Raw genomic sequence first — 24,548 nt, 5'->3', positions numbered from 1 at the left:
TATATATATATATATATATATATATATATACACACACACACACACACACACACACACACACACATATATATTTTAAACCCTTACCTTCTGGCTTAGATACTAAGTATTGGTTCCAAGGCAGAAGAACAATAAGGGTTAGGCAATGGAGGTTAAGTGACTTGCTCAGGGTCATACAGCTAGGAGGTGTCTGAGGCCACGTTTGAACCCATTTCTGGGCCTGGCTCTCAATCCACTAAGCCACTTACCTGCTCCTAATTCCACAATATTTTTCAAACAACTGTTAGATGCTAAGCATCCTGTCCTAGTGACCAGAGAGCTGGCAGAGTTGAGTCTGAGTCCAACATCCAATATCTATTGTACGACTCTGGACAAGTAACTCCCTCTTCAGTGCTCTAGGCAGCTCTCTGCGATTACAAATTGCAGAGAAGGTCTAAGAGGGGGTTCTTTCCTTTGGGGGTTCACCAAGGAGATCACAGATCCAGATGAAAAGAACAAAGGATGGTTGGCACCGGGCTAGGCACTGGAGATACAAAGACAAAAGTGAAGCAGTCCCTGACCTCAAGGAATTTATATTCTATGTGAGGGGAGGTGGAACACATAGGATCATAGATTTAGCATGAGAAGAGAGGCCATTGAATCCAATCCCTTCATTTTACAGTTGAATAAACTGAGGCAGCCAGAGATTAAGTGATTTACCCAAGTGGATAGACAAATGGATAGAGTGCTTAAACCTGAGTTCAAATCCAACCTTGGACAATTACTTGCTATGGAGACCACACAGCAAATACGTGCCTGAGACCGGATCTGAACTAGGACCAAGCACTCTATCCACATTTACACATAGAAGTAAATACAAAGCAAAAATGGAAAGAAATTCTAACCCCAGAAGGAAGTTAGGGATTCTGGGAGGTAGGAATGAGGAAATGGGAAAGATGTGGAATAGAATCAAGACTTGGCAACTGCTTGGATATAGAGGAGGAAGGAAGTCAAGAGAAGAATCATCATGGGTTACCTTGAAGTTGTCAGCTGATGTCTGAAAAGATGGAGTTACCTTAACAAAACTGGGGATGGAGGGGCAGGGACCAGGATTGCCTGGAGGAAAGAGAAGGGGAAGTGATAGGTTCTCTTTGACACATATGGACTTTGAGATGCTTGTGGGACATCCTTCATTTTAAATTTAATTAAAACTGACATAGTATGCAAATTAAAGTTTCAACTTACAAAGCCCCATAAAATTTATTATTATCTGATCAGTTAATATTTGGACAGTAGAGCTGTCCAGCAGGCAATAGAGCTGAATTCGGCAGAAAGACTCTGATTGCATATCCAGGATTTCCCAAAAGCCTCAGTGCAGCTTTAAGACTTAATAGTCGCCGATCAATAAATAGCCAGTAAACATTTATTAAGCTCCTACTGTATGCCAGGCACTGTGCTAAGCTTCATAGCTTAAAGATACACTAAGACTTTTGGGACATTGTGTATAGATTTGGGGGTCATCTGTATAGAGATGCTAAATGAACCTGGGGGAACTAATGAGTTTACCAAGAGAGGAAGTATGTAGAGATGAGAGGGAACAGGATAGAGCACTGAGGAGCAATACTATAAGGAAGAAAGGAAAGATGTGTTTATTTTATTTTTAAAGTAAGATTTTAGCGATGACCTCTGTTTCAGATATGATCATAGCATCCCAAGTATCTACCCCCCCCCCATCTCTCTGAAAGAGCCATCCCATCTATTGAATAGTATGTTTTAGAGAGGAAAAAATCATCATAACAGAGTGAGTGATACATTGAAAAAGTCTGAAAATATGTTTAGTGTGTAACACCTGTGAGCATCCTTGTAATCTAATGATTCCAAGAGGAAGAAATAAGGAAAGAAACAGTATTGCAGTCATGGGGGAATAGCCACAAATATATACACACACACACACACACACACACACACACACACACACACACACATATACCATAAAGGTGATAGGTTGGGGATGCCTTCTTGTGTCTCTTCATCCTAATCCCACTCAATCTTTATAATTTTGTTATATTTGCTTTGGATTGGTTAGAGTATCATTATTCTTCCCATTTGTATTGTTGTAGTCACCATGTATATTGTTTCCTTGGTTCTGCTTACTTTGTTGCATCAGTTCATGTAAATACTTCTATGCTTCTCTGTATTCATCAGATACATCATTTCTTATAGCACAGTGATATTCCATTACATTCACACACCACAAATCATTTAGCTATTCCTCACCTGATGTGCATCTATTTTATTTCCACTTCTTTGCTATCACAAAAAGTGCTGTTATAAATATTTTGTAGTATATGAGGACTTTTTTTCTTATTTTTTTTAAACCCTTAACTTCTGTGTATTGGCTCCTAGGTGGAAGAGTGGTAAGGGTGGGCAATGGGGGTCAAGTGACTTGCCCAGGGTCACACAGCTGAGAAGTGTCTGAGGCCAGATTTGAACCTAGAACCTCCCATCTCTAGGCCTGGCTCTCAATCCACTGAGCTACCCAGCTGCTCCCAGGACTTTTTTCTTATTGATGGCTTCCTTGGGGATATAAGCCCAGTAGTGTAGTCTCTGGTTCAAAATATGGACATTTTAATCACTTTACCGTGATTGCTTTCCAAAATGGTTGTACATTCCTCAGCTCCACCAATAATGTAGTAGTGTCCTGAATCCCTCTAATATTGATGATCGCCATTTCAAGGGGTGCCATTTTTGCCAATTTGCAGGATGTGAAGTGAAACCACAGAGTTGTTTTGATTTGCAATTCTTTTATTATTAATGATTTGGGACAGTGATGGGCAAACTAGGCCTGTGGGCCAGATGCGGGGCCCCCTGAAATGTTCTATCCAGCCCCGAGACATTATTCCTAATCTGACAAATACAATTAGTAGGATACAACACAATGAAACTTCGAAAGAGTTGCCTTAGAAAAAGACTGATAGATGAGCATTTCCTTTCTGTTGGCCCCCTCTTTAAAAAGTTTGCCCATCACTGATTTGGAGCATTCTTTCATTTGATCATGAATACTGTAATTCTTCCTCTGAGAACATTTTGTTCATATAACTTTGTCCACTTATCTATTGGAGAATGGCTATTAGTTTTACACATACATGTACATGTATACATACTGTATGTTTGGAATTGGGGAGGTGCCATTTAAAAGTATGTTATAAATTTCCTATGGACACGTGGGGACTGTGAGACTACATTTCCCGTGATTCCAATGGGTTTCCGGTTTCTGGTTTAAGGCGTGGGGACATCAAGCGTCCCCACGTATGGGGCAGTTAAATTTGGAGGAGGGCCTAGAGAAGGCCTCTTGGGTTTCCTGGTTAGCTGGCTGGCGTACGAGAGAAAGAGGATGGGCTCCAGCGGTAAATTTAAAAGATAGTCAAGCATGGTTTTATATATATATATATATTTACCAAATAAGCCATGGCTATTAAAATATTAATTTCTCTTATACTATCAGTCTTTATCATTTTTAATCGTAACATTAATGGCAACCAGAAGGTCGAAATTTGAACTCTCAATTTTCCAGATAGCCTAACGAGAGCATTTAGAGCCACGCCTGCCTTTTGGCCATCTTGCTCAGCACTTTTGAGCAATGCTCGCCATGCTTTTGCTAAAAGAAAAAGCATGTTTTTGCCTCACGTGGGACTCAGCCAGCCAGCCCAGCCCGACGCACCTTGTGAGGTCAGACCAGTCAATTCTGGCTTTAAACCCAAAATGCCCTTCCTGCTCTTCTGTCTTAGAATTGTTACTGAGACAGAAGGTAAGCATGTAAAAAAAGATAAACATTTTTTTTTAAAGCTAGAAGGGATCTTTAATAGCATCCAGCCCCTCCCCTCCATTTTACAGATAAGGAAATTGAGGTCCAGAGAAGGGAACAGACTTAGCCATAGTCACACAGGCAATTGAGCACTTGTCCTCTGACTCCAAATCCAGTGCTTTTCCCACTCTGTCAGGATGCCTCCCTTTTTGTTGGTCTGTTCCCAAAGGCTTTATGGATGAGAAAAGTAACCTGGCCCAGGGCTTCCATCCTCAAGAGTTCTCATCTTCAAAAACCATCCTATTGACTGCCTAGAGCACCATAGTGGGGATGCCCCAGACTGGTACCCCCAAGGCAAGGGGAGGCGTCCAGAGATTTCCATGCACAGCCCTACCCCCTGCTCCAGGGGCCATGTCCCTTCTCTTCCAGCGGATCCTAATACCCTCTTTCGCTCTAACTCTCTGGCCTCCAAGTCCATGGAGCAGTTCATGAAGGTGAGTGCTATCCCAGGGCAGGAGGCCTCTGCCCCAGCCCCCAATTCTAGTCCTGTGATATCAGACCAATGGCTCTTCTTTGCTAATTTGGGGAGGATATTTTCGATTTGGGGAGGGAAGTCTGGTTTTAGTCAATAGGACAGCATGGCATTCTATCTCCCACATTGCTTCCCAGAGACCTGTCTATTGTAAGGACAGAGACCTTGGGTTCAAATCCCATGACTGATGCTTACTACTTTATGATCTTGGGGCAACTTTTTTGTGACTCAGTTTCCTCAATTGTAAAATAAAGGAGTTGGGCTGCAAGGGACTCTGAGTTCCCATCTAGCCCTAAATATATGGCCATGAGACGTCTCTCGACATCAATTTTCTCCTCTGTAAAATGAGGGTGTTGGGGTCGATGGCCTGTCAGCTTTTAGTCTCTGCTCCTGGACCCCATCCCATCGCCTGGTGCATCTTTCTCTCTGGCTCGTGCCCTCTTTTTTTCTTGTCTTCCTCCTGCCTGTTCTCTGCAGTTGGTGGGCACACCTTATCTCCATGAGGTCCTCAAACCTTGTGTCAACCGCATCTTTGAGGAGAAGAAATACATCGAGTTGGATCCGTGTAAGATAGAGCTGACCCGGACCAGGTGAGCTTGGGTCTTGGCTCAGATCTTTTGGGGTCAGAGATACCCATGGAGGAGGAAAAAGAGGGATGATTAAACAGATCTGCCCCCTTCCATCCCAGAATTCATGGGTCTAGGCTGTTCTGCCTAGTTCCTCCGCTTTAAGCTAGATGGGTCCCGGCTAGGACTCCTCCAATTCTGGAGCCAGGTTTTGATGGGGAAGCCCATTCCATACCCTGAGTTTCCATCCTTTGTCCTGGTGGTTCGGGTGGTTTGGGGCCTTGTCAGCTATCACAGGCTCATACAACCATAGATTTTGAGCTTAGAGGGAACTCCATCCCACTCATTTTATAGGTGAGCAAATTGAGGCTCAGAGATGCCCACTTAGAGTCAGGAAGGGTTAGATTCAAATCTATTCTAAGATGCTAGTTGTATGACCTTGGGTTGGTCACTTAACTTCTGTTTGACTCAGTTGCTTCATCTGTAAAATGAGGAAGGATCCAGCCAGTGCACGATCCTAAGAATCCAGCCCTTTCAGACCCCCAAACTAGAGTCCTACTCATTATACATGTAGTAATTATGTTTATAATTTATTATTACAGGAGTCATATTATGTATACAATATAAGGTATAAAACATATATAAGTAAAAAGGCTTCTTGGGCCTCAGTTGGTGGGGGGAACAGGTGGGTCTGTCCCTGGACTATAGCTGTGGGACTCATCACCGCCTAGATGGAAAGAGCAGCCCAAGGCTCTGTGCCTAAGTTTGGGGAGTTCATGGGACTGAGGGGTTGGGGTAGAGACAGCTGAGCTGCTTCAAGCTATCTGGAAGGGGATTGGGCTTGGGACCAGGGAAAGCAAATAGCCCCCTTGGCTGTCCTGAGCTGGAGCTAAAGGCCAGGAAGGGGTTGGTGGAGGGCCAGGGCACAGGCTCTTGGGCGAATGCTGGGCCACCAGAAGAGAGGGGAGAGGGCACCAGGAAGTCTATGGAAGAAGGGGAGGGACATCCTCAGGGAGGACTGACTCTGGAGAGCCCAAAGCACAGGGATGGGGGTGGAGAGCTTGGGGGCTTCTCTCCTGAGGTAGAGGATTGCCCTTGAGGAACTACAGGGAATGAGGTAAAGGTTGTGGGGAACAAGGATGATGGGAAGCCAGTCAATGTTCCAAGCACTGTGCTAATGCTCCAGGATAGAAGGAAGAGCAAAACCAAAGTTTCTTCTCTCAAGGAGCTTGTGTTCTGATGGGGAAACAACACAGATAATGACTTACGCCCAAGATACAATTAGTACAAATAGGATACAGATCATTCCATGGTGAATACACTAGTGTCAGAGGTGGGTGGGAAACAGAAAAGAGCTCTTGCAAAAGGGGGGATTTGAACTGAGTCTTGAAGGAAGTCAGCAGAACTAAAAGGCAGAAGAGAGGACAGGAGAGCATCAGAAGTTTTGAGGGTAGATAGTCCAAGACCGTAGAAATGATAGAAGAGAATGTAGAGGGAGGAAGGTGTAAGAAAACTGGAAAGGTAGGAAGAGGCAGGCTATGAAGAGCTTCAGAACCAAACAAAGGATTTTATATTTGATCTCAGAGAAAATAAGGAATCACTGGAGCTCATTGAGAAGAAGGGTGGGGGCAGCTAGGTGGCACAGTGGATAGAGTGCCAGGTTTGGAGATGGGAAGACCTGGGTTCAAATCTGGTCTCATACTTTCTGATTTTGTGACCCTGGGCAAGTCACTTAACCCCAAATGCCTAGTCTTTATCACTCTTCTGTCTTAGAATTGATGCTAAGACAAAAGGAAAAGGTAAGAGAAGGAAGAGGAGGAGGAGGAGGAGGAGAAGAAGATGAAGAAGAAAAAGATGAAAGAGGAGGAGGAAGAGAAGGAAGAGAAGAAGGAGGAGGAAGAGGAGGAAGAGAAGAAGGAGGAGGAGGAAGAGGAAGAGGAGGAGGAGGAGAAAGAGGAGGAGGAGATTAGACTTGTACTTTAGGAAGTTTAGGAGGGATGAGACAAGGATACCATTGAGGTTATTGTAGTATCTAGGTAAGAGGTAATGAAGGCTTGAATTAGGAGGTGGCAGCAGGAGGGGGGAGAAGGAAACTTAGAAGAGAGATGTAGTGAAGATAGCAGTAATCAGACAGCAGAAGGATCCTGGATCTAAAGCTAGGAAAGAACCTCAGAGGCCATTGAGGCAGATTAAGTGATTTCCCCACAGGTAAATGTCAGACATGGGATTTGAACTGGGCTTCTAAGTGCTCTTTCCCTTAACCCGTGATGCTCAGGTAATGTTTCCTGAAAGTAGCCTTGTTGTGGACAAGGGGTATGTCTTGTGTATATGTGTTCACCTTCCAAATGGTGCTAATGAAGGTGGTGAAAGCAGAAGGGTCTGGCAAATGGTGTCAGGACCTATTAAAAATACTCCGGGCCAGAATCCAGGGGTGGGCAGTTGATGTATGAGACAGTAGTTCAAAGAGAGATGTTAGCTGAGGATTGACCAAAAAGGCTGGGAATCCCAAGAGAGGAGGCTTTCTCCACCTGGTCTCCTTGGAAGCCACACTTCAAGCTTCTAGAAGGGATTCCTCTCCCACCACAACAAGGTCAAGATCTCCTTTTCTCTTATTCTCTTGAACTATGTACTGAATTCCCCCAGAGGCGTCAGAGCAGGTTGCTAAGTAACCGATCTCAGGGGATGCTGAGGAGGTGGGGTCTTTCCTCCCATTGGCTGAGAGGCCTCCAGGGACTGGGACAGCTCCTTCTAGGGCCTGGGAAACAGGTCCAGCCAATTTGTTAAACTAACCCCCATTTATGGGCTAATGGGAGAGGTAACATCCATTTTTACAAGCACCTCTCAGAGAGGATGCCCCTGAGACGATTTCTGACCCATTTGTGACTAACGGGTAATTTATTCCATGGTAGTTTTGATAGGGAGAGGACCTAGTGGACAGACTTTAGGTCAGATATAGTCCCCTGAATTTATTTTACATGGGGGATGTGTTCTCACTGCCTTCCTTAGTTAAGCTGTTCAAATACAGGTATGATGGACTCTTGTTTGTTTGTTTGTTTCTTAAAACCCTCACTTTCCATCTTAGAATCCATACTGTGTATTGCTTCTAAGGCAGAAGAGTGGTAAGGGCTAGGCAATGGGAGTTAAGTGACTTGCTCAGGGTCACCCAGCTAGGAAGTGTCTGAGGCCAGATTTGAACCTAAGACCTCCTGTCTCTAGACCTGGCTCCCTATCCACTGAGCCACTCAGCTGCCATCTGTAATTGGCTCTTAATGTAGCTTTATTTTTTATGCTCTAAGGGGGTATAGGAACCCCTAGGAGATGCTCAGCCCCAAAGTGTGCCCTCCCTCCTATGTGTAAGCAATGTTACCATTCCCTCTGAGGGACATGTTTTCTTATCTGATACTAAAGCAGTGGGGCGGGGCTGCTTACACTGTTGTCCACACCTCCAGCCAATATCTATCAGACTAAAGACAAGCTTTGGAAACATTTTTGGTGCATGTTAGAGTTATCTCTACCTGCAGGGTGTCTCCCCATGAAGCCACCTGGCCCACTAGAGATTATACCAAGTCAGTCCTTCTACTGGCTCCTTCCAAGCTGCCCCAGGCTCTGCCCAGGTCACTGGAGAGGGCAGCCAAATCCCAGTAAGCCAGCAGGCATAGCATAGAGATGAGCCTCGAGGAAAGGAAAGGAGGCTGGGCTGGGAGGAGATCTGCCATCAACCCCCTCCTATTCTCCATAATTTTAGCCTGCCAGTTTTGGAAGGAAGGGCCCTCCAAAACTAAGATGGTGGAGCTGGAAGCAACCTTGGGGCAGAGGATGTTAGAGCCAGGGGAGAGAGAATCTGCTCCAATTTGCTCATTCGACAGCTAAAGAAACTGAGGCCCAAAGAGGGGGAAAGTGGCTTGGCTGAGATCATACCAATAAGTTAATGGCAGAACCTTCCCTACTTCTTGAGGGTAAGACTATATGATGAGAGGCCCGTTGACATAGAGCTGGAGGAGGAGGAGGAGAATCTGAAATGTCAGGGTTGGAAAGGAACTTAGAACGTAGACCGTCAGAGCTGGAAGGAGTCTTGGACCATGAATGTCAGAGCCTGGAGAAGCCTTAGAACAGAATTGGGAGGGAGTTTAGAATATGATGTCAGAGCCAGAGGCTCAATCCTGTCATGAGGATTAATGAGGACAGATGGGGAAACTGAGGCTCAGGGGAAGGGGAAGTGTCTTGTCTGAGATCACACAGTGAGTTAATGTCAGAGTCTTCCCTCCTAGATTAAAAGTTCCTTGGAGATATGACTATATATGATCAAAGGCTCATAGACATAGAGCTGGAGGAGGGCTGAGAATCTTAAATGTCAGGGCTGGAAAGGAACTTAGAACACAGGCTGTCAGAGCTGGAAGGGGTCTTGGAACATGAATGTCAGAGCCTGGAGAAGCCTTAGAACAGAATTGGGAGGGAGTTTAGAACATGATGTCAGAGCCAGAGGCTCAATCCTGTCATGGGGATTAATGAGGACAGATGGGGAAACTGAGGCTCAGGGGAAGTGGGGAGTGTCTTGCCTGAGATCACACAGTGAGTTAATGTCAGTTTTCTCAACTAGACCATCAGCTCCTTTTAGATCAGTCTATGTCTGATTACATTCAGGTTTAGAACTGAAAAAGATCTGAGAGATGAATCCAGCCTCCTCATTTTCTGAGGAGGAAACTGAGGCCAGAAGTAAAGGATTTGCCACTAGTTGAACCCCAATCTTCTGAACTCTTTATGCCACGCCCTTCCTCCTGTTTGCCTCTCTATTCCCCTGGATGCCCGGTATGAGACTTTGTGGAATTGGTTGGAATTCGGCTAAGCCTCGTTGCCCAGGGCAGCAGACCCCAGGCAAGCTGTGGGGGGGATCGGGTGAGCCTGCAGGGGCAGCTCACTCCCTTCTGCCTGGCTTGGCTTCTCTCCCTCTAGGAGAATCTCCTTCAAGGGCACCCTGTCGGAGGAGCACGTGCGGGAAAACAGCCTGGGGTTGTTGACAAGCTATCTGGGAGAAATCCTGGAGGCCATCACGGGCTCAGTGGACAAGTGCCCTCCGGCCATGAGAGTGGCCTTCCGACAGCTGCACCACAGGGTGAAGGAGCGTTTCCCTGGGACTGAGCATGAGGTGGGAAGAGCTGGGGGGAGAGAGAGGGAAGGAGAGAACGGGCTTGGGAGCGGGGGAGAGGAGGCAGGCGTGGGATGGAGGCCACTTCATGTGGATGCTGGGCACCGAGGGACTTTGTTTCACAGCTGATTCATACCCAAGCCCATGGGGTACCTGAGTCAGGTTCAGCTAGCTCCACTTTATACTTGGGAAAATAGAGTTCTAGAGAGAATTAGAACTTCAGTATCAGAACATAGCCCTAGAACAGAGGCTGCCAGCACTGGAACCAAGCCTTAGAACAGGGAATGTCAGAGCTGGGAGGAACCAAAGCCTTAGAACAGGGAATGTCAGAGCTGCAACAAAGCCTTAGAACAGGGAATGCCAGGGCTGGGGGCAATCTTAGAACAGGGAATGCCAAAGCTGGAAGGGACCTTAGAGATTTCTTCTAACCCCTTATTTTAGTGAGGAGAAAACTAAGGGTCAGAGAAGCCATGATTTCTGCTTGTCTAGCAGAGCCTGGTCTAGAACCCCGCTCTCTTGTCTCTCAGCCTCTGCTCTTTTCTCCACACCATGTCATCTCTTGATAGTAAAGATGGAGAAACTGAGACATAGAGAAGCTCTTCCCCCATACCTTGTAGGGTCAGGGACCCTGGTCTCTCTTCCCTCTTTCTGAGGCAGGGTTCTCAGGTAAGGTCATGCTGGGAGCTGCAGAGGATACACCAGATAAAACCCTTGATCTCTTACAATTCCAACTGAGGAGATGAAGCTGGACCTCGGGCACAATAGATGCTTAAGAAATGCTTAGCAATTGACTGTTTTCTAACTTCCCCAGTCTAACCCCTTAGAGCTGTCTGAGCTTTTGGTCCCTTGCCCAGGAACTCCCATCTCTCCCTAGGGAGACCCCTAGAACATAGAATGGATGCTGTTGTCAGACAATATTCCCACAAATCTCAGGCTACTTACTGGGATCCCTTGATTCAAAGCTAATGAGATAGATGACTATCTGGACTCATAGAACAATTTAGGCAGGTAGTTGGCACAATAAATATTGCATTTGACTCAAGAGTCTGAAGACCAGAGTTCGAATTCTGCTTCAGACACTTTTCAGCTATGAGAGGCTAGGCAGGTTACTTAGCTTCTCTCTGCCTCAATTTCCTCATCTGTAAAATGAAGATAATGAGGTTTAAATGAGATAGGTAAGGTGTTTTGCAAACCTTAAAATACCAATATTAACAATAGCTGGCATTTATACTGCTTTACATGGGCTATTTGGGAGGTGGATGCTATTATTCTCCCCATTTTACAGATGAGGAAATTGAGACTGAGAGGTTTTCTATTGTCAGGATTATATGGAGGGGCTATCATGATGCTTTCCCTTATGAAGCCAATTGGGGTATGATATCTGATTAGCTTTGCGGGAAGTCACGTAAGGCCTTTGTAGTGACAAGGTACCTTGGAGAGCTCAGAAAGGAAGCTGAAGAGGAGTAGGAGAAGGCTTTTTGTTAGAGACTGAGAAATTCTTGGGGGATCCCCTGTGGGTTCCATTCCTGTGGCCATGCAGAACTTGGGAAGGTGGGGATCTCAGAGCTCTTATCCCAACATGCTCATTTTACATATGGGGAAATTGAGGCAAGGGAGATTAAGTGATTTGCCTAAGGTCACCCTAGTTATAAATTTCAGAGGTGGCATTTGAACCCAGCAGAACAGGCTGGTATGAACCTCCCATCAAGCCCTCTTCTCCTTAGGACTCCAATTCTGACTCTGCCTTCCCTTCCCCCAACCCTCCCCAGGGGAGCAGTCAATGAGACACTGGCAGAAGCTAAAATTAGTCTAGAACAATGGAGGTGAGTGGGAGGCATTGAGGAAACATTGGGGAGCAGGGATCTCACTAAGAGCAGCCCAGAGATGCCTGGGGAAGTAGGCTGAGGTGGGAAGGTCTCTCTCTTCTGGCATCCCCCCAGTGTCTCCCTGAAGGAGGTTTCCAGAGATCCAGGATGTGGAGCTGGGACAGAGATACTCTTAAGTCATTCTGGAAGGACAAGTTTCCAGATGAGGCTGTGGAGGACATGATGCTCCCAGAGGAACTGGCTCAAGCAAAGGATAGAGATATGATTCTTTTTTTAAACCCTTGCCTTTCTTCTTAGAATTAATACTGTATATTAGTTCCAAGGCAGAGGAACAGTAAGGGCTAGGCAATGGGGGTTAAGTGACTTGCCCAGGGTCACACAGCTAGGAAGTGTCTGAGGTCAGATTTGAATCAAGACTTCCCACCGCTGGGCATGTTTCTCAATCCCCTGAGCCACCCAGCTGTCCCCCAGAGATATAATTCTTGCCTAGCATACAACTCTAGAACTTCAAGAATTAGGGACCAACAAAGCTAACCCACCCATAAACCCAAATTGCCCCTGTAAACATCCCCAGCTATAGAGTGGCCTTCCAGCCTCTGGGTGTAGACCTCTCCTCCTGAGGCAGCCCATTCTCCATTTGGGTGGGCTCCAATTGTTAGGAAATTGTTCCTTGCATCCATCTGAAACCTTCACTGTGGCTTCTACCCATTTTTTCTATCCTAATTAAATACGAACCCTAAAAAAAAACCCAAACAGCACCTCCTGTGTACCCACCAGCACATACAGAGACACACAAACACAAGGCTGAGAACTCTTCTCAAAGGCTAAATATAACCAGGATAAGGGGTGGGGTAGGGTGGGCAGGGAAGTGGGAAGTTGGCATTTCAGGCTGCTGAGAAATCTGACTCTAGATGCCAGCTGCATCCTGGATGGGATGTTAATGGAGTTAGTGGGGCTTGGTTGGGGCTTCTCCCCTGCTTAGCCAGAGAGCCACAGTGGGCAGGCTGGGGGCAGGCAGCTTGGGAGAGCTCTGGATTTCTGATGATCCATCCTAGAGTCCAGATCACCTTCAGAAGTATTGATCATGGAATTGTAGGATCATAGGATTGAGAGCTTTAGAAAGATCTCATTCAACTTCCTAATTTTACAGATGAGGAAACTGAGGCCCAGGGAAGGGTACTGACTTTTGGGGAAAATGTTTTATCAAGCAAGCTAGCAAGCATTTATTGAGTACCTACTGTGTGCCAGTACAGGGGAGACAGAGAAAAATGAAACCAGTCTGCCCTCAAGGAAATTGTATTCTATTGATGCTCCTTTTTTTTTCTTTCTGCCAAATCCCTTGGACTTCCCAATGACCCCCAATGCAATAGAACCCTTCCTTATTGCAAAGAAGAGTATTGCCAAGCAAATTGAATCCATTTATTAGCCATGTCTGAAAAAGTGTGTCTCATTCTTCCCCTAGAGCCCTCCACTTTTTTGATGCAATATGGTGCCACAGGGGACAGAGTACTGGACCTGGAGTCAGGAAGACTCATCTTAATGAGTTCAAATCTGGCCTCAAACACTTACTGGTCGTGTGACTCCTGGACAGGTCACTTAACCTGTTACTTAACTGTTGGCCTCAGTTTCCTGATCTGTATATTTTTCTGTTTTCCTGAACCCACTGTGGCCACTGTGTAAATTGTCCTCTTGGTTCTGCTTATTTTTTTATGCATCCCTCTGTTCAGATCTTCCCAAGTTTCTCTGAAACCTGAGACGGTTCCCTAAGACTTCCCTACCAAGTTACTGGTTAAGTTTTGTGAGAGTAAAGGGAGTTCCTAGACTGGGAGTTCTCATAAAGTGACTTTCCCACCATTATGCAGGTAGTAATGAAGTTATTTTTTTAACCCCTTACCTTCCATCTTAGAATCAATACTATGTATTGGTTCAAAGACAGAAGAGTGGTAAGGACTAGGCAATGGGAGTTTAGTGACTTGTCCAGGGTCACACAGCTAGGAAGGGACTGAGGCCTGATTTAAGCCCAGGATCTCCCATCTCTAGGCCTGCCTCTCAATCCATTGAGCCACCCAGCTGCCCCCAAAGGAAGGTAAAGTAAAGGAGTTTTAAATGGAAGCCAGATCCTCCCTCTGCAAATCTAGTTCTTTTCCATTGTACTACATTGCCTCAGTTTACCCATCTTGCAAAAGAGGGAAAAGGGTCAGGGAGAACAATAGGGAAAAGTCTCTGAGTTCTGTAGCTGAAAGGGTAAACACCAATGCCTTCCCTCACACTGGGTATTCTCTTTATGTCTAGGATGTGAAGTATGTGGCCATCAGTGGTTTCCTCTTCCTCCGATTTTTTGCTCCGGCCATCCTTACCCCAAAGCTCTTTGACCTCCGGGACCATCATGCCGATCCCCAGACCAGTCGCTCCCTGCTGCTACTTGCCAAGGTGTCTGTGGGGCCGGTGGTGTTGGGGATCACTCCACAAGAGATAGAGCATATGAGGCTGGGGACGCCACACACCAAGTGTGCCAGACGCCCCTGGGAGACAGCAGAGATCCCGTGTTCATTAGTCATTCACTCAGCCTTAGTGTGACTCAGTCGGTTGGACCATTCTTACGGTCCAGAGCTTGGTGAAGTTTGGAGGGAGATGGGAGGGATAAATCTGGGAGGAGGGGACCAGACGAAGGGAGGAGGGATGGAAGCCTAACTTGGCTCTGGGATCATTCCACCCCAGGGCATGTCTTATCCTGAAGAACATTGGAGTCCCCTGGCCCGTTTCCTACTTACTTCCTTTAGCAATAGGCTGGGAGTTAGGAGCCCAGAATTCCTTTTGGGCCATCAGAGATGTGAAGTGTGTGTGGTGTCCCCCCAACCCAATTCTGCAGCCCTGCCATGGTCCCTCTCCTGGGTCCAGGAGAAGCTGCCTTCAGAATTATGGAGGCCAGCTCCATGTTCTCCTCTTCCCAGGCTGTCCAGAGCATTGGCAATCTGGGCCAGCAGCTGGGCCGGGGCAAGGAGCAGTGGATGACGCCCCTCCATCCCTTCCTGCTCCAGAGCATCACAAAGGTGAAGGATTTCTTAGACAAGCTGGTGGACGTCGAGGCTGAAGGTGGTGAGTTCTGGCGAGTCTGTGGCCATTGCCCTTCTCACAGCCTCATTCTAGCCTAGGATCCAATTTGAGTCTGAGCTCTCCTCCTCTTCCTCCCTTGCTCCCTCTCCCCGCCCCCCCCCCATCTTCCTTTAATAGTTCTGTAGCATATGGCAGGATGGGAGGATGATAGAGAGAGGATAGAGGGTGAGGCCTGGAGGCGAATCCTGCCTTGGACTTAGTTACCAAGTCACTAATTAAGATTGGCAATCATGGAGGGAATTCTTACATGGGGCATCTTTTGAGTAATTTTATCTCTATGCGGATTCATTTATTTGTTACCTTTAGGACATCTCATTTGGGAGTGGATCCAAAGGAATCAGAGATACAGAGAATGGCAGGGCTGGGAAGGGGCTGAGAACAGGGAATATCAGGGCTGGGAGGAACCTTAGAACAGGGGATACCCGAGCTGGAGGGACCTTAGAACAGGGAAAGGCAGAGCTGGAGGGACCTTAGAACAGGGAAAGGCAGAGCTGGAGGGACCTTAGAACAGGGGATGTCAGAGCTGGGAGGGGGCTGAGAACAAGGAATGACAGGACTGGGAGGTGGCTTAGAACAGGGAATGTCAGAGCTGGGAGGGAGCTTAGAACAGGGAATGTCAGAGCTGGGAGGGGCTTAGAACAGGGAAGCTGGGAGGGGGGGCTTAGAACAGGGAATATCAGGGCTAGGAGGAACCTTAGAACAGAGGATATCAGAGCCTGGAGGGGGCTTAAAACAGGAAATGTCCAGCTGGGAGGGGCCTTGGAAATCATTTAGACTAGCTACATTTTGCAGTTGAGAACGCTCGGGCCGAGATGGGGAAGGGTCTTGCCCCCATGTGGTGCAGCCTGTGAGTGGCAGATTAGAGAGGAGATCCCTGGCCTTCTGAGGCCCATGGCAGGGCACTCTCCCCTGGGCAGCCCACTTTTCTTGAGGTCTTTAGTGTTTGGAGAAACAGAGGGAGGAGCCTTGGTCTAAGCTGAGTGAATGAGCCTGTGGACACCTTGGGCTCTCCCTCGCACATTCAGCCTTCATTTCTCACTCAGTCACTTGGTGGCTCAGGAGAACAGCCAGGCAAGGATCGGGGTCTCCCGTGGGAATTAGGGAGCAGATTTCTGGGCGCCCAGAGGGCTGGGGCTGGCTGTGGCCTCGATGCCCCTCCTGACCTTCCCTGAACCCCCCAGCCCTGGAGGCCCAGCCAAGGCTCCTGTTTTCCCCGTCGGTGGTCATCAAGGAAGGCTACCTGCATGTGCGGAAGGCTGAGGCCGGGGCCCTCGTCCCCCGCTTTGCCTTCAAGAAGAGGTACTTTTGCCTTAGCAGTGAGAACCTCTCCTATTCCAAGGCTCCCGAGTGGCAGGTAAGGCTGCTCCGGGACGCTTGCCTTGAGGAGGGAGGGGGACAGAGGAAGGGAGTGGAGGGAGGAGAGGGGGAGGAAAGGGGGGGGGATTGAGGGAGTAGCCCAGAGAGGGGGAGAGAGAGACAGACAGAGATAGACAGAGACAGAGAGAGGGAGAGGGAGACAGACAGAGAGGTGGAGGAGGGAGACGGGGAAGGGGAGCTTCAATACTCTTTTCTCTTCTCTTGCCTTTGCTCCCTGGGGCCCCTGTTCTGGCTGCTGAGCCCCAGAAGCTGCTCTAGCATTCCCACGAGCATAAGGAGATGACTAAGGAGAGCACACATACTATACTCAGAAACCAATAGACAATGATTTGGATTATTCTTAGCCTCAGTTTCCTCAACTATAAAGTGGGGATAATAAAGACTCTTCCTCCCAGGGTTGTTGTAGGGATATTTGTAAAGCATAATAGAAATGCTAGATATTATTGTTATTATTATTATTATTATTATTATTATAAGTAGTAGTAGTAGTAGCAATAATAGTAGTAGTAGAAGTGATAATAGTAATAGTAGTAGTAGTGGTAGTGGCAGTAGTAGTAGTAGTAGTAGTAGTAGTAGTAGTAGTGGCAGTAGTAGTAGTAGTAGTAGTAGTAGTAGTAGTAGTGGTATTAGTAGCAGTAGTAGTGGTAGTAGTAGTAGTAGTAGTAGTAGTAGTAGTAGTAGTGGCAGTAGTAGTAGTAGTAGTAGTAGTAGTAGTAGTGGTATTAGTAGCAGTAGTAGTGGTAGTAGTAGTAGTAATAGTGGTGGTAGAAGTAGTTATAATAATTAATAACAGTTGATATAATGGTAGTAGAAGTAATAGCAACAGTAGTAGCAATAATAGTAGTAGAAAGAGTAGGGGTAGAATTGGTAGTAGTAGTGGTGGTGTTGGTGTTGGTGTTGGTGGTAGTAGTAGTAGTAGTAGTAGTAGTAGTAGTAGTAATAGTGGTGGTATCAACAGTAATAATAATCCTAGTAATAACATGGTTGCATCAATAGGAGTAGTGGTGGTGGTGGTAGTAGTAATAGTAGTAGTAGTGGGGTAGGTAGGTGGCTCAGTGGATAGAGAGCCAGGAGGTCCTCGGTTCAAATATGGCCTCAGATACTTTCTAGCTGGGTGACCTTGGGCAAGTCACTGAACCCTAATTACATGGTCTTTACTGCTCTTCTGCCTTGGAACCAATACTTAGTATTGAGCCCAAGATGGAAGATAAGGGTTAGTAGTAGTGATAGCAGTAATAGAAGTAGTTATAATAGTTTTATTGGTAGTGGTGGTAGTAGTAGTATTATTAGAAGTGGTGGTAGTAATAGTAGTACTAGTAGTAGTGATAGTAATAGTAGCAGTAATAGTAAATGATAGTAGTAGTAGCAGTAATAGTAGTAGTAGTGTAGTAGTAGTAGTAGTAGTAGTAGTAGTAGTAGTAGTAGTAGTAGTAGTAGTAGTAGTAGTAGTAGTAGTAGTAGTAGAAGTAGTGATGGTGGTAATGGTGGAAGTATTTTAGGCACTGGCAGCTAAGGTAGTAAGGAAGGACCTTGTGTAGCCAGTGGTGTTCCGTACCCTGGGAAAGGAGGGGCAGCCCTAAAGGATATTGAGGATCCCAGTAGTAGGTAGTGTGGTCATGGCATCACAGATCTGGGTAGGGGAAGGGCTTCGAGGCCAATGGAACCCCCCCTCAATTGAACAGAGGAGGAAACTGAGGCAAAATGGCTTCCTCAATGCTGCCCGGGTTGTAAGTGTCCAGGGCAGGAGCTGAGCCCTTCCTTCCCCCAACAAGGCAGCCCAGATGCCCTCATCCTTCTGGGACACGAGTGGCTCCATGTTGGAGCATCTCTGCTGATGGGAATGGAACGACACACAGGTGGAGTCTCAGAGAAGCTCTGTGAGAGCGGATGTTCTGGAATGGCAGAATTAGAATAGGAAACCTTGGTACCCGGGAATCTGACAGCATCCTGCACGTCTTTATCCTGTGGCTCTTCCTCTTCCAAACCTATGAAAGTGTAAAGGGATGCCAGGCAGAGTTGGGGGTGCCATTGTTGTTTGGTGCATGGAGTCGGAGTCAAGAAGACCTGAGTTAGTTCACATCCAGCCTCAGACAACCTATTAGCTGTGGGACTGTGGACGAGTCCTTTCATTTCTGCCTGCCTCAGTTTCCTTATCTGTAAAATGAAGAAGTGGGGATTCTGGTTGGTCTCTAAGGCCAATGGACTGCCTCTGTTTCTCATCTACAAAATGGGGATAATACAGCAATCTTCCAGAGTGGTGGCAGAGACCAAATAAGGCCATATTTGCAGAGGCACAGTGTCTGGCACAGAGTAGATGCTTACTGAGTGCTTGTCTTCTTCCTTTCTTCCTTCCTGGGTGATTCTGCAGATCATTTTGTTCTTCTCAGCCTCAGTTTCCTCATCTGCTAAATGGGCTTCATAAGGGCACCTATTTCGTGAGGATCATATGGGATTTGTAAAGTGCTTTGGATAACCGGAAGTGCTCTCTATGCCAATGCTGACGTTTGGCGTCGTTGTTATTATTGTGTATCGTCGTCTTCCTCGCAACCTGTTTTCTCTTGCTCAAACAAGCAAATTCTTTTGGCTTCTGGGACTGTGCTTCCACCTGGTTTTCAACCATCTTCATTGTATCGATGAGGAAACTGAGGCAGGCAGACGTGAAAGGACTGTGGTAGGGGCGCACAGGAAGGGATTGGACCTTGGGTCTTCCTGGTGCTGAGAGCTAAAGCCAGTCCAGGAGATGGCTCCCACCAGCCCGCCGCCCCCATTCAGGCATACCCAGACAGCGCTCCCTCACCCTTCGCCCACCAAGGGGCCGGAGCAGGGGCGCTCCGGGGACCCCCGGTGGCCTAGCAGTCTAGGGGGCGGGGCGGGGGGGGTGGCGATTCCGGGGCCGGGCTGGGCCGGGCTGAGCAGGCTGCGGGACTGGCCCCGGCAGGTGCGGACCTCCATCCCAGTGTGCAGGGTGTGTGCCGTGGAGAGGGTGGACGAGAACGCCTTCCAGCAGCCCCACATGATGCAGGTGGTCACCAGGAGCCGCGAGGGGCAGCTCGATACTCTGTACATCCAGTGCAAGGTGCGAATGCTTCCGCTCCCCGCCCCCTCCCTCCTCCGCCCCCCACTGCCACTCCTCGAGAGCTGTCCAGGGTGCTGAACGGTTAAGTAACTTGCCCAGAGTCACCTAGACCGTATGCGTGAGAGGCAGGACTTGAACTCGGGGCCTCTGGATCCAGTGCCATATCTCTATCCACTCTACCATCATCATTATTGTTCTTACTACCACCACCACTACTAGGGGCAGCCAGCTAACACCATGGAGAGAATGTTTGGGTTCAAAGCTGGTCTCAGACAAAAAAGAAAGAAAAGGAATCAATACAAAATGTGTGACCCTGGGCAAGTCACTCACCCCTATTGTCTAGTCTTTACCACTTTTTTGTCTTAGAATTGATACTAAAACCTAAGGTAAGGCTTTAAAAACCAACAAACCCTCACCTTCCATCTTAGAATCCATACTGGGTTTTGGTTCCAAGGCGGAAGAGTGGTAAGGGCTAGGCAATGGGGGTGAAGTGACTTGCCCAGGGTCACACATTTCGTATTGATTCCTTTTCTTTCTTTTTTGTTTTTAAACCCTCACTTTCTATCTTAGAATCCATACAGTGCACTGGCTCCAAGGCAGAAGAGTGGTAAGGGTGGGCAATGGGGGTGAAGTGACTTACCCAGGGCCACACAGCTAGAAAGTGTCGTAGGGAAGATTTGAACCCAGGACCTCCTGTCTCTAGACACCATCTATTGAGTCACCTGGCTGCCTCCTACTATACCTGTGATGATCCCTGCCTAACCCTGAACGTTTGCACCCCATCAGAATGTGAACGAACTGAACCAGTGGTTGTCGGCCATCCGCAAAGCCAGCATCTGCAATGAGGGCATGCTGCCTTCGTGCCACCCAGGGGCGTTCCGAGGCAACCGCTGGACTTGCTGCCTCCAACAGGACCGCACAGGTGAACTCTGTCAGGCCAGCCCCAGGGCAGGGTTGGGAGGGCCCCCTGGGGATGACGTGGACCTGATGTGGGCTTTGGCGTGAGGATTGGAGATGGGGGAGCCCCCCTGCCCATCCGCACCCCGCTCCCCTTCTCTGTTAGTCCAGGGCTGCAGCCGCACGCACTCGGCCGTGACCCTGGGAGACTGGAGTGACCCCCTGGACCCTGATGCAGAGGCCCAGATGGTGTATCGGCAGCTGCTTCTGGGGAGAGACGGGCTCAGGTGGGTACGCATGGAGGTGCCATCCCAACTGTGACCGCCAGAGGATCCCCCTTCTGGGCTGAGAACTAGAAAGGACTCGATTTGTCTCATTTGACAGATAAGGAAACTGAGTCCAAGAGAGGATAAACGACTTGCTCGGGGTTAGCTAGGTAGTAATTAGCATAGCCAGGATTTGAATTCAGATCCTCTAGCTTAGTGGTTCTCAAACTTTTTTGGCCTACCGCCCCCTTTCCAGAAAAAATATTACTTAGCCCCCTGGAAATTAATTTAAAAAAATTTAATAGCAATTAATAGGAAAGATAAATGCACCTGTGGCCATCACCACCTCCCTGCATCGCTGCAGCACCCACCAGGGGGCGGTGGCGCCCACTTTGGGAATTACTGCTCTAGAAGACCAATTCTGCATTCTGTCCACTTCCACAAGACTATCAGAGAGAGGAGCAGATTTTAAATGTAAATAATAATGATAACAGCAGATCTTTAAGAATATACTATATAGGGGGCAGCTGGGTAGCTCAGTGGATTGAGAGCCAGGCCTAGAGACAGGAGGTCCTGGGTTCAAATCTGGCCTTAGACACTTTTTAGCTGTGTGACCCTGGGCAAGTCACTTGACCCCCATTGCTTATCCTCACCACTCTTCTGCGTTGGAGCCAATACACAGTATTGACTCCAAGATGGAAGGTAAGGGTTTTAAAAAAAAAGAATATACTATATAATAGCCAACATTTCTATAGCATTTACTATGTGCCATACATATAAACATATTAGATATGTTCATAGAGAACTCGACTTATATTATTTCACTTATCCTCACCACAATCCTGTGAGGTACTGAAGATGTTTTTGTCCATTTTAAAGACAAAAAAACTGAGGCTCAGAGCAGTGAAGTGCCTTGGTTGTGAACTCTGGTCCTCCCAACTCTGAGGTCTCCACTATTTCCACTATATCACACTCTCTCTTTGAATGTCAGAACTGGGAGGGACCTTAGAACAAACATTGCCCCAAAATGGTGGGCTTGGTTGGACCATCCCGCCTTGGACATCTTTTTTCAGCTCTAAATTCTTTGCACTCCCCTGATTCTGCTGAGTTGGAATGGACGTTAGACATCATAACGTCCCCCGATTTCACAGATGAGGAAACAGGTCTTGAGGAAGGACATTGACTTAATGGGCAGAACTGGAACCCAAGGCCAGTCCTCTGACTCTCCAGGTCTCTCTCTCCCTCTGTGTGTCTCTCTTTCTGTTTCTGTCTCTGTATGTCTCTCTCTTTCTGTCTGTCTCAGTTTCTGTCCATGTCTCTCTGGCTCTGGCTCTTTCTTTGTCTCTCTTGGTCTCTGTCTTTATCTCTGTCTGTCTCTGCCTTTTTTTCTGTGTCTGTCTCTGTCTTTCTCTCTTTCTCTCTGCCCAGGAAGAAATATATTGAGTTTTCTGAGGCGGGGATCAAACTGGAACAGAAAGTGACCCAAGGCCAGAGCGGCCAGGAAGGTGAGAACACACAGAGAACCCTTCTCCCTCTCTCTTCTCCCCTTGGGGGCATTCTTGTCACTCGTGCCTGCTTGCACCCCAGTCCCAGGGTCTCCCGTGCATTTCCTGGTGCCCTTCTAACAAGAGCCCTGCTTACCTAAGGGGAGGTCATTGGAACTTGGATCCAGGGCAGAAATTTTAAAGAGTACCCCCCGCCCCAGCTGGGAGGGTGCACTTTCCCCTTGGCCCCAGCTCCTCATTTGTCCCATGTTGCTCCATCCTCAGTGGCAGCGCTGATGCATGCATAGTGCACTCCTTTTCCATATAGTGGCTGCATTCTAGGTGAGCCCCTACTGGTGGTGTTTGCCCCAGGCACAAAAAGCAGTGGTTCCAATTATCCTCTAAGCCACCAAGCAGCTCCAAAGCGGCCTTTGGCACCCAGAACCATGGACCTGGGGGGCTCTCTATTGAGGCTGTAAGCTCCCCTCTCACTCACCTGTGGTCCGAGTCCAACCCCATCCCACCTTCCCACATCTCTGTGTGCTCTAGGAGTACAGAGTGGCCATAGCGTTAGCAGAGCCTAGCAGGTACACCTGCCCAAAAGCAGACCTTCTACTATGTTCCCCAGCTCAGGGAACTGTTTTATCTGTTCTTTGGGACTCTGCAGCCCTGGTCCGCTCACTGGTTTGGATGGAGAGTTCAAAGGGCTTGGAGCTTTGAGCTCACACCCAACCCCTGTATTTTACAGAATAGGAAACTGAGGCCCAGTGATTCTGAGTAAAATGATACCTTGACTAAGGTATTGGGGAGCAAGTATTAGAGACAGAATTTGAATTCAAGGCCGTTGATAACATATTTGACTTTGTTTCAGCCATCAGGGTGGCAGTTTCCTGACCATTCTCTCCTCCCTTCCATCAGGAGAGAAGTCTGCTGTTTCTGAGCCTCAAAGAGCACACACGGCTGCAGCAGCTGCCCATCTCCTGGCTGTGATCGAAGACCTGGAAAAGGCCCACAAGGCCTTGGAGGAGCAAGAGAAGGAGCAAGCAGGGGGAGGTTCCCTTCATCCCTGAGGTCTCCATCCTTCAGTCTGGGCCATCGCCTTCAACCCAGAGTCCTGGGACACTTTTTGTTGGGGAAGAAGGAGCTAAAGTCGAGTGAATAGTGAAGGGCAGGAGCCCAGAAGAAAGATGGCCTGGCCCTGGCTCTCTTCAGGGCTGCCTCCGGCCTCATTTTGCCCAGCCTCCCTCATCCCTTGGCTCCCAAGAGGTGCTCACCAGTGGCCTGGAGACTCACTGACCTGAGATGATCCTTCCAGCTCTCTGGTTGCCATCAGGAGCCATTGGTGGAGGAGGCCGGACTCTTTCTCAGAAAGCTCCCAGCCCATCCCGGCCTCACCCCTCAGGGTACTTCTCTGGGTCCCTCCAGGGTGTGGTGCTGAGACCTCTCCCTCTAGCCATAGCCATACTCTGAGCGAAGGGCCCCGTGTCCCTGCTGATGGGGATCAGGCTGGCATAGAGCAGGGAGCCACGCTCCAGCTAGAGAAGCAGAGAAGACCGAGTTCCCTCTGGGGTTCATAGATCAAAGTTCTAAGATCTAGTTTTATAGATGAGGAAACTGAGCTGGGGAAGGCAGGGTGACTTAGCCATGAGCCGAAAGAGCCAGGGTTTGAATAGAAGTCCTGACTCCAGAGCCAGCGGTGTAGACATCTCGAGAGGATGTGGAGATGGGCTAGCGTGGATTCATTCCCACTCTCCCTTGTGACTGCTGACCTCCCCTTGCAGGGTGTGGCAGCAGGGGGGAACAGAACCCTTTTTTTCCCCTGGAAGGGTTTCCCAACCCTTCCAGATGGGGAATGAACCCATTTCCTCAATAAGCCATCAACAGTCATCCTCGAAGTTGACTGATCCAGTCTAACTCCCATCTGCTGTGGTGGTCCAAGGCCATGAGATGTGGATTCTTTTTAGTCCCCCCCCCAATAGTGGCCCAGGATGGACCCTCAGCCCCAGATGAGAGCACTTAATGACCCCCTCCTGCGTTTGTTTTTTAATCTTTGTTCCTCAGTCTCTGTCTGAGCATCAAATCCCAGATTGGGAAGAAACTTTCAGAGGCTGTCTCTGCTAACCCATCCTCTTACAAGATTCTGATACTCCACAACATCTCGGCCAATAAGACATCGAGCCTTCTCTTGGAGACTTTCAGGGATGGGGAACTCACTACCTCCTGAGGCAACCCATTCCATTTTGGACTGCTCTCATTGTTAGCAAGCCTTTCCTGACACTAAGTCTCAAAAGGCCACGTTGCAAGTGTACATTATGGCTTTCTGCTCCGAGTTCTCCCCTCTGAGGCCTAGAAGGACACATCTACTCCTTCTTGGTCCTTTAAATGTTTAAAGATGACGATCACATTCCCTTTTTGTTGTCTCTTCTCTGGACTAAACATCCCCAGTTCTTCCTATCAGTCCTTATATGGGCATGGCTTCTAGTCCT

General features: G+C 47.9%; 1 protein-coding gene across 1 annotated transcript in view; it reads left to right on the top strand.

Moving 5' to 3' along the window:
- RASAL1 (RAS protein activator like 1) overlaps positions 1-23,194 on the top strand; it is a 45,509-nt gene extending 22,315 nt beyond the window's left edge. Inside the window, exons 11-21 of the mRNA XM_044685435.1 lie at positions 4,211-4,275; positions 4,791-4,903; positions 9,830-10,022; positions 14,141-14,278; positions 14,800-14,944; positions 16,144-16,316; positions 19,278-19,415; positions 20,202-20,337; positions 20,479-20,599; positions 22,007-22,083; positions 22,981-23,194. Coding sequence (XP_044541370.1) covers positions 4,211-4,275; positions 4,791-4,903; positions 9,830-10,022; positions 14,141-14,278; positions 14,800-14,944; positions 16,144-16,316; positions 19,278-19,415; positions 20,202-20,337; positions 20,479-20,599; positions 22,007-22,083; positions 22,981-23,132 — 1,451 coding nt within the window. The 3' untranslated portion in view covers positions 23,133-23,194. The remainder of the gene's footprint in view (positions 1-4,210; positions 4,276-4,790; positions 4,904-9,829; positions 10,023-14,140; positions 14,279-14,799; positions 14,945-16,143; positions 16,317-19,277; positions 19,416-20,201; positions 20,338-20,478; positions 20,600-22,006; positions 22,084-22,980) is intronic.
- Positions 23,195-24,548: the final 1,354 nt, after the last annotated feature.

The sequence above is a fragment of the Gracilinanus agilis genome, chromosome 1 (genome assembly GCF_016433145.1).
Source record: "Gracilinanus agilis isolate LMUSP501 chromosome 1, AgileGrace, whole genome shotgun sequence".
In the NCBI taxonomy this organism is placed as follows: Eukaryota; Metazoa; Chordata; class Mammalia; order Didelphimorphia; family Didelphidae; genus Gracilinanus; species Gracilinanus agilis.
Note: the sequence above shows the minus strand (reverse complement) of the source record. Positions and strands in the feature narration are given on the sequence as shown.